Genomic DNA, 15,000 nt, shown 5'->3' on the forward strand with positions numbered 1-15,000 from the left:
TTCTCGAGAGAAAAAAAGAGTAATATATTGAGGGGAAAAAAGTCATTGTACGAGAATTATGTCGGAATATGATAAGAAAAAAAGTAGAAAAAATGACAATTTTACAGGATTAAAGTCAAATATATTATTAAAAAGATTTTGTTTTAGAAAAAACAGTTTTTACTGTACAATAATTATGTCAGAATATTTTAAGGGAAATAGTCAACAATTATTCAATTTAACAGGATTTAAAATAAAACATATTGTGAAGAAAAATTTTTTTTTACAAAAAACATTGTGAGAAGTTATTTTTCAATAATTGTGTAGAAATATTTTAAGTAAAAGGTTTGGTATTTGACATGATTAAAGTCAAATATATTGTGGGAAAATTATTTTTTAGAAATATATTATAAAAAAGCCTTTTTTTTCTCGAGAGAAAAAAAGAGTAATATATTGAAGGGAAAAAAGTCATTGTACGAGAATTGTGTCGGAATATGATAAGGAAAAAAGTAGAAAAAATGACCATTTTACAGGATTAAAGTCAAATATATTATTAAAAAGATTTTGTTTTAGAAAAAACAGTTTTTACTGTACAATAATTATGTCAGAATATTTTAAGGGAAATAGTCAACAATTATTAAATTTAACAGGATTTAAAGTAAAACATTGTGAAGAAAAACATTTTTTTTACAAAAAAACAATATTGTGAGAAGTTACTTTTCAATAATTGTGTAGAAATATTTTAAGTAAAAGGTTTGCTATTTGACATGATTAAAGTCAAATATATTTTGGGAAAATTATTTTTTAGAAATATATTATGAAAAAGCCTTTTTTTTTCTCGAGAGAAAAAAAAAAGAGTAATATTTTAAGGGGAAAAAAGTCATTGTACGAGAATTATGTCGGAATATGATAAGAAAAAAGTAGAAAAAAATACCATTTTACAGGATTAAAGTCAAATATATTATTAAAAAGATTTTTTTTTAGAAAAAACTGTTTTTATTGTACAATAATTATGTCAGAATATTTTAAGGGAAATAGTCAACAATTATTAAATTTAACAGGATTTAAAGTAAAACATATTGTGAGGAAAAACATTTTTTTACAAAAAACAATATTGTGAGAAGTTATTTTTCAATAATTGTGTAGAAATATTTTAAGTAAAAGGTTTGCTATTTGACATGATTAAAGTCAAATATATTGTGGGAAAATTATTTTTTAGAAATATATTATGAAAAAGCCTTTTTTTTCTCGAGAGAAAAAAAAAGAGTAATATTTTGAGGGGAAAAAGGTCATTGTACGAGAATTATGTCGGAATATGATAAGAAAAAAAGTAGAAAAAATTACCATTTTACAGGATTAAAGTCAAATATATTATTAAAAAGATTTTGTTTTAGAAAAAACAGTTTTTACTGTACAATAATTATGTCAGAATATTTTAAGGGAAATAGTCAACAATTATTCAATTTAACAGGATTTAAAGTAAAACATATTGTGAAGAAAAACATTTTTTTTACAAAAAACAATATTGTGAGAAGTTATTTTTCAATAATTGTGTAGAAATATTTTAAGTAAAAGGTTTGCTATTTGACATGATTAAAGTCAAATATATTGTGGGAAAATTATTGTTTAGAAATATATTATGAAAAAGCCTTTTTTTTCTCGAGAGAAAAAAAAGAGTAATATTTTGAGGGGAAAAAAGTCATTGTACGAGAATTATGTCGGAATATGATAAGAAAAAAAGTAGAAAAAATTACCATTTTACAGGATTAAAGTCAAATATATTATTAAAAAGATTTTGTTTTAGAAAAAACAGTTTTTATTGTACAATAATTATGTCAGAATATTTTAAGGGAAATAGTCAACAATTATTCAATTTAACAGGATTTAAAGTAAAACATTGTGAAGAAATTTTTTTTTTTTACAAAAAACATTGTGAGAAGTTATTTTTCAATAATTGTGTAGAAATATTTTAAGTAAAAGGTTTGCTATTTGACATGATTAAAGTCAAATATATTGTGGGAAAATTATTTTTTAGAAATATATTATGAAAAAGCCTTTTTTTTCTCGAGAGAAAAAAAAAGAGTAATATTTTGAGGGGGAAAAAGTCATTGTACGAGAATTATGTCGGAATATGATAAGAAAAAAAGTAGAAAAAAATGACAATTTTACAGGATTAAAGTCAAATATATTATTAAAAAGATTTTGTTTTAGAAAAAACAGTTTTTATTGTACAATAATTATGTCAGAATATTTTAAGGGAAATAGTCAACAATTATTCAATTTAACAGGATTTAAAGTAAAAAATTGTGAAGAAAAACATTTTTTTTACAAAAAACAATATTGTGAGAAGTTATTTTTCAATAATTGTGTAGAAATATTTTAAGTAAAAGGTTTGCTATTTGACATGATTAAAGTCAAATATATTGTGGGAAAATTATTTTTTAGAAATATATTATGAAAAAGCCTTTTTTTTCTCGAGAGAAAAAAAGAGTAATATATTGAGGGGAAAAAAGTCATTGTACGAGAATTATGTCGGAATATGATAAGGAAAAATGTAGAAAAAATGACCATTTTACAGGATTAAAGTCAAATATTCTCTAAGAAAAAGTTAGTAATATTGTGAGAAAAGCGCATGAGTCAAGTCCAGGTGTGACACAATTGGAGATGCAGGCTTCTGATTGGCCAGGGGGAGGGGCCTACCTTGTAGACAAAGGTGCAGACAAAGTCGATGAAACCACATTGAAGTTTGGGGAGATCCGCCGCTTTGGTCCTGTCCATCATGGGCTGGTGGGCGTTGGAAACAAACAAACACATGACAAACAATCCCAGGTTGTGATGGAACTATTGGAATCCGTGTTTCCCTCAATGAACCGCAGCTCCCCAGTGCTGGCAGCACTCATGCAGCCCCCGACAACGCCACCACTAAAATGCTACGCCGTAACAAATAATCTTTGCAATTTACACACTAAAAGGTTGTGTTGAGCTCATTGTCAGGGGCACACACATAAATCGATCCACATCCGAATCGCGATTCTTATTTGTCCTGATTGGAAATCAATTCATCATTTTCGGAAAAACAGATTTAAAAATGTTTGTAAAAAGTTTATTTTGTTAGTTTTTTTCAAATCTAAAGACGGTATGTTTCTCAATAATATTTATGATGCATTATTATATATATATATATATATATATATATATATATATATATATATATATATATATATATATATATATATATATATATATATATATATATATATATACATACATATATACTATATATATATATATATATATATATATATATATATATATATATATATATATATATATATATATATATATATATATATATATATATATACATACATATATACTGTATATATACATATATACATACATATATACGTACACAGTGGAACCTCGATTTACGAAGTGTAACTAAAGAGGAATGAGTCGATAACGCCAGCCAAGGATGTTCAAATAATATTCAAACGGCGGACATTTATCCATGAAAATATGAAGAAGCTGCTGACGGTGTGTTTGAGGGACAAACAGCCGGAAGGAGATATTATTATTCCATTACTTCATAAAACTACTGCACTTTTCTGTGTACATTATTAATTATCTATAAGTCTGTTTTTTATTGTAAAACAACATGTTAGATGTTCAAATGGTGATGTCATGCCAGGTGATACCACTAGACTGTGATCCCTCACAGTGAAGGAGTTCTGGTTCTGACCCAGGTCAATTGTTCCTTAAAAAGCTTATAAATATGACCTCATGCTGCCTGAGCCAATCACAGGCCACCATACTGGCCACCATTTTCACACTTAGCCTTGCTTCTCTTGTAGAATCATTTGGGGGGTTTTTTGTGGCGGCTCAAGAGTTTGGGTAGGCAACGTAGGAGAAGACTCACGATGGGTTGTTGTTCCAGGACGGTCCTCTCCAGGTCACCTTGCTCCCAGAACTCTGCTGCCACCGACAGGGCCACCTGTGTGACAACACAACCCTCACTGATGATATCATCCACTTTCTGGTCGTGCTGATATCATCCACTTTCTTGTCGTGACGATATCATCCACTTTCTTGTCTTCCTGACCAGTCTCACCTTGCTTTGTACCTCCCAGGGCTTAGTGATGGCGGACAGATCACACGCTGTCATCATCATGGCCCTGAAACACATCACATCATATATATATATATATATATATATATATATATATACACATACATACATATATATGCCCCCCACCTTGGTTATGAACAATAACACGTAATTAATGTCAATAGCAAAAAAAACCATAAAAGGTAAACAACATCAAAAGTATGATAAACAACATTATTAGCAGGAAGTATTGTGACAAGATGGCGTGTAACTCCATCAGGTGTAACTCCATCAGGTGTAACTCCATCGTAAAAAGTATGATGAACAACATGATTAGTAACTCCATCAGGTGTAACTCCATCATAAAAAGTATGATAAACAACATGATTAGTAACTCCATCAGGTGTAACTCCATCAGGTCTTGCACTCACATGACAATCTCCTTCCTGGTGGTCTCCAGAGACAGGAAGTCCACCCACTTCTTCTCATCCTCGTACGTCTGTGACAGATCCACGATCTTCTGGAACATGGTCCTCTTCCTGACATCATCATTGTTATTATTAGTAGTAGTAGTACATTACTGTGGACTGTATATATGGTGTAGATATAGCTTCTAGAACATGGTCCATCATCATTGTTATTATTATTATTATTATTATTATTATTATTATTACGTTACTTCCTGACATCATCATCGTTATTATTATTATTAGTAGTACATTACTGTGGACTGTATATATAGTGTAGATATAGCTTCTAGAACATGGTCCATCATCATTGTTATTATTATTATTATTATTTATATTACATTACTTCCTGACATCATCATCGTTATTATTATTATTATTATTATTATTATTACATTACTTCCTGACATAATCATTGTTATTATTATTATTATTATTATTATTATTACATTACTTCCTGACATCATCATCGTTATTATTATTATTATTATTATTATTACATTACTTCCTGACATAATCATCATCATTATTACTGTTATTACTATTACATTACAGTGGACTGTAGATATAGTGTAGATATAACATGATCCTCTTCCTGACGTCATCATTATTATTACTATTATTATTATTATTATTACATTACAGTGGATTGTAGTGTAGATATTATGTAGATATAGTATAGATATAATGTAGGTATAGTGTAGATATAATGTAGATATTGTGTAAATATCATGTAAATATAGTGTAGATATAATGTAGATGGAATGTAGATATCGTGTAGATATAATGTAAATGTAGTGCAGATATAATGTAGGTATAGTGTAGATATTGTGTAGATATAATGTAAATGTAGTGTAGATATAATGTAGGTATAGTGTAGATATAATTTAAATGTAGTGTAGATATAATGTAGGTATAGTGTAGTTATAATGTAGGTAGAATGCAAATGTAGTGTAGATATTATGTAGATATTGTGTAGATATAATGTAAATGTAGTGTAGATATAATGTAGGTATAGTGTAGATATAATGTAGATATAGTGTAGATATAATGTACACATAATGTAGATTGTGTGTAGATATAATGTAAATGTAGCATATATATAATGTAGGTATAGTGTAGATATAATGTATATATTGTTTAGATATAATGTAAATGTAGTGTACATATAATGTAGGTATAGTGTAGATATAATGTAGATATAGTGTAGATATAATGTAGATATAATGTAAATGTATTGTAGATATAATGTAGATATAGTGTAGATATAATGTAGATATAGTGTAGATATAATGCGAATGTAGTGTAGATATAATGTAGATATTGTGTAGATATAATGTAAATGTAGTGTAGATATAATGTAGATATAGTGTAGATATAATATAGATATTGTGTAGATATAATGTAAATGTAGTGTAGATATAATGTAGATATAATATAGGTATAGTGAAGATATAATGTAGATATAGTGTAGATATAATATAGATATTGTGTAGATATAATGTAAATGTAGTGTAGATATAATGTAGATATAATATAGGTATAGTGTAGATATAATGTAGATATAGTGTAAATATAGTATAATATAGTGTAGATATAATGTAGAGATAGTACAAATAAAGTGTAGATATAATGTAAATATAGTGTAGATATAATATAGATGTAGTGTATATATAATTTAGATATAGTGTAGATATAGTATAAATATAGTGTAGATATAATGTAAATATAGTGTAGATATAATGTAGTAGATATAGTGTAGATAAGCGTAAGTATAATGTAGTATATACAGTGGAGATATAATGTAGTAGATATAGTATAAATATGATGTAGTAGATATAGTATAGATATAACGTAGTATATATAGTGTAGATATAATGTAGTGTATACATAGTGTAGATATAGTATAAATATAATGTAGATATAATGTAGTAGATATAGTGTAGATATAATGTAGATATAGTATAAATATAATGTAGATATAACGTAGTAGATATAGTATACATATAATGTAGTAGATATAGTGTAGATATAATGTAGTAGATATAATGTAGTATATATAGTGTAGATATAATGTAGATATAGTATAAATATAATGTAGTAGATATAGTGTAGATAAGTATAAATATAATGTAGTATATATAGTGTAGATATAATGTAGTAGATATAGTGTAGATATAATGTAATATATGTAGTGTAGGTATAGTATAAATATAATGTAGATATAATGTAGTAGATAGTGTAGATATAATGTAGTATATATAGTGTAGATATAGTATAAATATAATGTAGATATAATCTAGTAGATAGTGTAGATTTAATGTAGTATTTATAGTGTAGATATAATGTAGATATAGTATAAATATAATGTAGATATTATGTAGTAGATATAGTGTAGATATAGTATAAATATAATGTAGTAGATACAGTGTAGATATAATGTAGTAGATATAGTATAATTATGATGTAGTAGATATAGTGTAGATATAATGTAGTAGATATAGTGTAGATATAATGTAGATATAATGTAGTATATATAGTGTAGATATAGTATAAATATAATGTAAATATAATGTAGTAGGTACGGTGTAGATATAATGTAGTATATGATATAATGTAGATATAGTATAAATATAATGTAGATATAATGTAGTGTAGATTTAATGTAGTATTTATAGTGTAGATATAATGTAGATATAGTATAAATATAATGTAGATATTATGTAGTAGATATAGTGTAGATATAGTATAAATATAATGTAGTAGATACAGTGTAGATATAATGTAGTAGATATAGTATAATTATGATGTAGTAGATATAGTGTAGATATAATGTAGTAGATATAGTGTAGATATAATGTAGATATAATGTAGTATATATAGTGTAGATATAGTATAAATATAATGTAAATATAATGTAGTAGGTACGGTGTAGATATAATGTAGTATATGATATAATGTAGATATAGTATAAATATAATGTAGATATAATGTAGTAGGTACAGTGTAGATATAATGTAGTATATATAGTGTAGATATAATGTAGATATAGTATAAATATAATGTAGATATAATGTAGTAGGTACAGTGTAGATATAATGTAGTATATATAGTGTAGATATAATGTACATATAGAATTAATATAATGTAGATATAATGTAGTAGATATAGTGTAGATTTAGTATAAATATAATGTAGTAGTTATAGTGCAGATATAATGTAGTAGATATAGTGTAGATATAATGTAGTAGATATAGTGTAGATAGAAGGTAGTAGATATAATGTAGTATATATAGTGTAGATATAATGTAGATATAGTATAAATATAATGTAGATATAATGTAGTAGATATAGTGTAGATAGAAGGTAGTAGATATAATGTAGATATAGTGTAGATAGAAGGTAGTAGATATAATGTAGATATAATATATATAGTGTAGATATAATGTAGATATAGTATACATATAATGTAGATATTATGTAGTAGATATAATGTAGATATAATGTAGTAGATATAGTGTATATATAATGTAGTAGATATAATGTAGTAGATATAATGTAGTATATATAGTGTAGATATAATGTAGATATAGTATAAATATAATGTAGATATAATGTAGTAGATATAGTGTAGATATAAGGTAGTAGATATAATGTAGATATAATGTAGTAAATATAGTGTAGATATAATGTAGATATAGTATAAATATAATGTAGATATAATGTAGTAGATATAATGTAGATATAATGTAGTAGATACAGTGTATATATAATGTAGTAGATATAATGTAGTAGATATAGTGTAGATATAATGTAGATATAGTATAAATATAATGTATATCATATGTAGTAGATATAATGTAGATATAATGTAGTAGATATAGTGTATATATAATGTAGTAGATATAATGTAGTAGATATAATGTAGTAGATATTGTGTAGATATAATGTAGATATAGTATAAATATAATGTAGATATAATGTAGTAGATATAGTGTAGATATAAGGTAGTAGATATAATGTAGATATAATGTAGATATAGTATAAATATAATGTAGATATTATGTAGTGGATATAATGTAGATATAATGTAGTAGATACAGTGTATATATAATGTAGTAGATATAATGTAGTAGATATAGTGTAGATATAATGTAGATATAGTATAAATATAATGTAGATCATATGTAGTAGATATAATGTAGATATAATGTAGTAGATATAGTGTATATATAATGTAGTAGATATAATGTAGTAGATATTGTGTAGATATAATGTAGATATAGTATAAATATAATGTAGATATAATGTAGTAGATATAGTGTAGATATAAGGTAGTAGATATAATGTAGATGTAATGTAGTATATATAGTGTAGATATAATGTAGATATAGTATAAATATAATGTAGACATGATGTAGTAGATATAGTGTAGATATAATGTAGTAGATATAATGTAGATATAATGTAGAGAGAGTGAAGAAGATCTAACTTGAAATAAAGAGCCAGGTCGGTGGCGATGATGGCGATGTCTGTGAGGTGGATCACGTGGTCCACCTGGCGCCGGTTCAGGTTCTGGTAGATGTTCAGAGTCTGCAGTGAGGACGCCAGGAACAGTTTTTAGTACACTTGTATTATGTATGTGTGTGTGTGTGTGTGTGTGTGTGTGTGTGTGTGTGTGTGTGTGTGTGTGTGTGTGTGTGTGTGTGTGTGTGTGTGTGTGTGTGTGTGTGTGTGTGTGTGTGTGTGTGTGTGTGTGTGTGTGTGTGTGTGTGTGTGTGTGTGTGTGTGTGGCTGTAACATGCTAACATGCTGACTGTTTTCATGGATAAATGTTTTTAGTACACTTGTATTATGTATGTTTGTGTGGCTGTAACATGCTAACATGCTGACTGTTTTCATGGATAAATGTTTTTAGTACACTTGTATTATGTATGTGTGTGTGGCTGTAACATGCTAACATGCTGACTGTTTTCATGGATAAATGTTTTTAGTACACTTGTATGATGTATGTGTGTGTGGCTGTAACATGCTAACATGCTGACTGTTTTCATGGATAAATGTTTTTAGTACACTTGTATGATGTATGTGTGTGTGGCTGTAACATGCTAACATGCTGACTGTTTTCATGGATAAATGTTTTTAGTACACTTGTATTATGTATGTGTGTGTGGCTGTAACATGCTAACATGCTGACTGTTTTCATGGATAAATGTTTTTAGTACACTTGTATTATGTATGTGGGTGTGTGGCTGTAACATGCTAACATGCTGACTGTTTTCGTGGATAAATGTTTTTAGTACACTTGTATTATGTATGTGTGTGTGGCTGTAACATGCTGACATGCTGACTGTTTTCATGGATAAATGTTTTTAGTACACTTGTATGATGTATGTGTGTGTGGCTGTAACATGCTGACATGCTGACTGTTTTCGTGGATAAATGTTTTTAGTACACTTGTATTATGTATGTGTGTGTGGCTGTAACATGCTGACATGCTGACTGTTTTCATGGATAAATGTTTTTAGTACACTTGTATGATGTATGTGTGTGTGGCTGTAACATGCTAACATGCTGACTGTTTTCATGGATACATGTTTTTAGTACACTTGTATTATGTATGTGTGTGTGTGGCTGTAACATGCTAACATGCTGACTGTTTTCATGGATAAATGTTTTTAGTACACTTGTATTATGTATGTGTGTGTGTGGCTGTAACATGCTAACATGCTGACTGTTTTCATGGATAAATGTTGTTAGTACACTTGTATGATGTATGTGTGTGTGGCTGTAACATGCTAACATGCTGACTGTTTTCGTGGATAAATGTTTTTAGTACACTTGTATTATGTATGTGTGTGTGGCTGTAACATGCTAACTTGCTGACTGTTTTCATGGATAAATGTTTTTAGTACACTTGTATGATGTATGTGTGTGTGGCTGTAACATGCTAACATGCTGACTGTTTTCATGGATAAATGTTTTTAGTACACTTGTATTATGTATGTGTGTGTGGCTGTAACATGCTAACATGCTGACTGTTTTCATGGATAAATGTTTTTAGTACACTTGTATGATGTATGTGTGTGTGTGGCTGTAACATGCTAACATGCTGACTGTTTTCATGGATAAATGTTTTTAGTACACTTGTATGATGTATGTGTGTGTGGCTGTAACATGCTGACATGCTGACTGTTTTCATGGATAAATGTTTTTAGTACACTTGTATGATGTATGTGTGTGTGGCTGTAACATGCTAACATGCTGACTGTTTTCATGGATACATGTTTTTAGTACACTTGTATGATGTATGTGTGTGTGGCTGTAACATGCTAACATGCTGACTGTTTTCATGGATAAATGTTTTAGTACACTTGTATTATGTGTGTGTGTGTGTGTGTGTGTGTGTGTGTGTGTGTGTGTGTGTGTGTGTGTGTGTGTGTGTGTGTGTGTGTGTGTGTGTGTGTGTGTGTGTGTGTGTGTGTGTGTGTGTGTGTGTGTGTGTGTGTGTGTGTGGCTGTAACATGCTAACATGCTGACTGTTTTCATGGATAAATGTTTTAGTACACTTGTATGATGTATGTGTGTGTGGCTGTAACATGCTAACATGCTGACTGTTTTCATGGATAAATGTTTTTAGTACACTTGTATTGTGTATGTGTGTGTGTGGCTGTAACATGCTGACTGTTTTCATGGATAAATGTTTTAGTACACTTGTATTATGTATGTGTGTGTGTGTGGCTGTAACATGCTAACATGCTGACTGTTTTCATGGATAAATGTTTTAGTACACTTGTATTATGTATGTGTGTGTGTGGCTGTAACATGCTAACATGCTGACTGTTTTCATGGATAAATGTTTTTAGTACACTTGTATGATGTATGTGTGTGTGGCTGTAACATGCTGACTGTTTTCATGGATAAATGTTTTTAGTACACTTGTATGATGTATGTGTGTGTGGCTGTAACATGCTAACATGCTGACTGTTTTCATGGATAAATGTTTTTAGTACACTTGTATTATGTATGTGTGTGTGGTTGTAACATGCTAACATGCTGACTGTTTTCATGGATAAATGTTTTTAGTACACTTGTATGATGTATGTGTGTGTGTGGCTGTAACATGCTAACATGCTGACTGTTTTCATGGATAAATGTTTTTAGTACACTTGTATTATGTATGTGTGTGTGGCTGTAACATGCTAACATGCTGACTGTTTTCATGGATAAATGTTTTTAGTACACTTGTATGATGTATGTGTGTGTGGCTGTAACATGCTAACATGCTGACTGTTTTCATGGATAAATGTTTTTAGTACACTTGTATGATGTATGTGTGTGTGGCTGTAACATGCTAACATGCTGACTGTTTTCATGGATAAATGTTTTAGTACACTTGTATGATGTATGTGTGTGTGTGGCTGTAACATGCTAACATGCTGACTGTTTTCATGGATAAATGTTTTTAGTACACTTGTATGATGTATGTGTGTGTGGCTGTAACATGCTAACATGCTGACTGTTTTCATGGATAAATGTTCTCACCTCGTCAGACAGGAGGAACTTTCCGAACTCCAGGTGGTGTCGTTCTAGGATGGAGGAGCCGTGCAGTTTGGCCAGAGGGTTGCCCGACCTGCGGGCGTGGAAAAGGTTGAGGTGTGTTTGCGGGTGTGGGCGGAGCTGTGGCGGGACCTACTTGACCTGGTACAAGTTGTTGGTGCCGCGGTGGTCGATGTCGTGGAGGAAGCCGGCCGTGATCATGGCCATCACTTCCAGGTCGGTGTAGTACCTCTTCAGCATCCCCGTCTAGGACCACAACCCAACATGAGTGCCGCTCCGGCGCCCCCTGGAGGGTGCGTACCGTCAGCAGGGTGAACATGGTCTGTCCCACGTTGAAGCCGTGGCGCCAGTTGTGGTAGGTGATCCTCCTGTAGCCCTTGCTGACCGAGTACATGAAGCGGACCAGAACCTGTCGGTTGGAAACCAGCGATTAGCGCTCGGCGCAAAATGTCCGACACGGGGGGAGGGGGGGGGGGGGGGGGGGGTGCGTACCTCCTGAGGGATCTGGAACTTCTTCACCACGCCGACCTCGTAGTACATCTGGATCCCGCACTGGACCAGCTCCGTCTCCGAGCACTTGAAGTCCGAGAAGCGGAACTCGTAGATCTCAAACTTCTTGATCAGAGGCGGCAGGTCTTTTTTCTGCAAAGAACCCAGACCAACCGGTCACGGACCCGAGTGGTCTTTGGACTTGAACCACTTGGAGGTTTTTTACCAAGATACTCCAGAGCTCTTCTTCTTGGCACTCGCAGGGTTCACGGTCGTAGACTTCTCTGGTCTTCTGCAGGGAGGACAACCTTGGTCTCAGTCCACAGGACTCTGAACCTTGGTCTCAGTCCACAGAACTCTGAACCATCCCAACGACTGTTGTTGTGCTGGCAGAGGTGCCACTCACCAGGATGTTCTGAATCTCGTCGTTGCGGCACCTGACGTGGTAGAGCACCATGTCCTGGGCGATGTCCTTGCGGTTCTCCAGCTTGTTCATCTTGTCGTAGGTGTCCGTGTTGAGGGCCGACCAGCCCAAGAACTGGGTCAGGGCCTGGGGGAGAGCAGGACCATGGAACAGATATAAATACACTTGAGAATAAAAGCCCAAGAACTGGGTCAGGGCCTGGGGGACAGCAGGACCATGGAACAGATATAAATACACCTGAGTATAAAAGCCCAAGAACTGGGTCAGAAGCAGGGGAGAGCAGGACCAGGGAACAGATATAAATACACCCGAGTATAAAAGCCCAAGAACTGGGTCCGGGCCTGGGGGAGAGCAGGACCATGGAACAGATATAAATACACCTGAGTATAAAAGCCAAAGAACTGGGTCCGGGCCTGGGGGAGAGCAGGACTATGGAACAGATATAAATACACCTGAGTATAAAAGCCCAAGAACTGGGTCAGGGCCTGGGGGAGAGCAGGACCAGGGAACAGATATAAATACACCCGAGTATAAAAGCCCAAGAACTGGGTCAGGGCCTGGGGGAGAGCAGGACCATGGAACAGATATAAATACACCAGAGTATAAAAGCCCAAGAACTGGGTCAGGGCCTGGGGGAGAGCAGGACCATGGAACAGATATAAATACACCTGAGTATAAAAGCCCAAGAACTGGGTCAGGGCCTTGGGGAGAGCAGGACCATGGAACAGATATAAATACACCTGAGAATAAAAGCCCAAGAACTGGGTCAGGGCCTTGGGGAGAGCAGGACCATGGAACAGATATAAATACACCTGAGTATAAAAGCCCAAGAACTGGGTCAGGGCCTGGGGGAGAGCAGGACCATGGAACAGATATAAATACACTTGAGAATAAAAGCCCAAGAACTGGGTCAGGGCCTGGGGGAGAGCAGGACCATGGAACAGATATAAATACACCTGAGTATAAAAGCCCAAGAACTGGGTCCGGGCCTGGGGGAGAGCAGGACCATGGAACAGAAATAAATACACCTGAGTATAAAAGCCCAAGAACTGGGTCAGGGCCTGGGGGAGAGCAGGACCATGGAACAGATATAAATACACCTGAGTATAAAAGCCCAAGAACTGGGTCAGGGCCTGGGGGAGAGCAGGACCATGGAACAGATATAAATACACCTGAGTATAAAAGCCCAAGAACTGGGTCAGGGCCTGGGGGAGAGCAGGACCATGGAACAGATATAAATACACCTGAGTATAAAAGCCCAAGAACTGGGTCAGGGCCTTGGGGAGAGCAGGACCATGGAACAGATATAAATACACCTGAGTATAAAAGCCCAAGAACTGGGTCAGGGCCTGGGGGAGAGCAGGACCATGGAACAGATATAAATACACCTGAGTATAAAAGCCCAAGAACTGGGTCCGGGCCTGGGGGAGAGCAGGACCATGGAACAGAAATAAATACACCTGAGTATAAAAGCCCAAGAACTGGGTCAGGGCCTGGGGGAGAGCAGGACCATGGAACATATATAAATACACCTGAGTATAAAAGCCCAAGAACTGGGTCAGGGCCTGGGGGAGAGCAGGACCATGGAACAGATATAAATACACCTGAGTATAAAAGCCCAAGAACTGGGTCCGGGCCTGGGGGAGAGCAGGACCATGGAACAGATATAAATACACTTGAGAATAAAAGCCCAAGAACTGGGTCAGGGCCTGGGGGAGAGCAGGACCATGGAACAGATATAAATACACCTGAGAATAAAAGCCCAAGAACTGGGTCAGGGCCTGGGGGAGAGCAGGACCATGGAACAGATATAAATACACCTGAGAATAAAAGCCCAAGAACTGGGTCAGGGCCTGGGGGAGAGCAGGACCATGGAACAGATATAAATACACTTGAGAATAAAAGCCCAAGAACTGGGTCAGGGCCTGGGGGAGAGCAGGACCATGGAACAGATATAAATACACCTGAGTATA

General features: G+C 33.2%; 1 protein-coding gene across 3 annotated transcripts in view; it reads right to left on the bottom strand.

Moving 5' to 3' along the window:
• pde6b (phosphodiesterase 6B, cGMP-specific, rod, beta) overlaps positions 1-15,000 on the bottom strand; it is a 42,215-nt gene that overhangs the window by 2,627 nt on the left and 24,588 nt on the right. For all 3 annotated transcript variants that reach the window (XM_062057128.1, XM_062057130.1, XM_062057131.1), the window contains 11 exons: positions 13,010-13,153; positions 12,830-12,895; positions 12,607-12,756; positions 12,416-12,523; positions 12,251-12,360; positions 12,100-12,187; positions 9,047-9,147; positions 4,519-4,626; positions 4,091-4,154; positions 3,899-3,973; positions 2,680-2,763 (listed from right to left, as the gene is read on the bottom strand). In XM_062057128.1, the coding sequence (XP_061913112.1) occupies positions 2,680-2,763; positions 3,899-3,973; positions 4,091-4,154; positions 4,519-4,626; positions 9,047-9,147; positions 12,100-12,187; positions 12,251-12,360; positions 12,416-12,523; positions 12,607-12,756; positions 12,830-12,895; positions 13,010-13,153 (1,098 nt within the window). The remainder of the gene's footprint in view (positions 1-2,679; positions 2,764-3,898; positions 3,974-4,090; positions 4,155-4,518; positions 4,627-9,046; positions 9,148-12,099; positions 12,188-12,250; positions 12,361-12,415; positions 12,524-12,606; positions 12,757-12,829; positions 12,896-13,009; positions 13,154-15,000) is intronic.

Source organism: Entelurus aequoreus, linkage group LG08 (assembly GCF_033978785.1).
Source record: "Entelurus aequoreus isolate RoL-2023_Sb linkage group LG08, RoL_Eaeq_v1.1, whole genome shotgun sequence".
Classification (NCBI taxonomy): Eukaryota; Metazoa; Chordata; class Actinopteri; order Syngnathiformes; family Syngnathidae; genus Entelurus; species Entelurus aequoreus.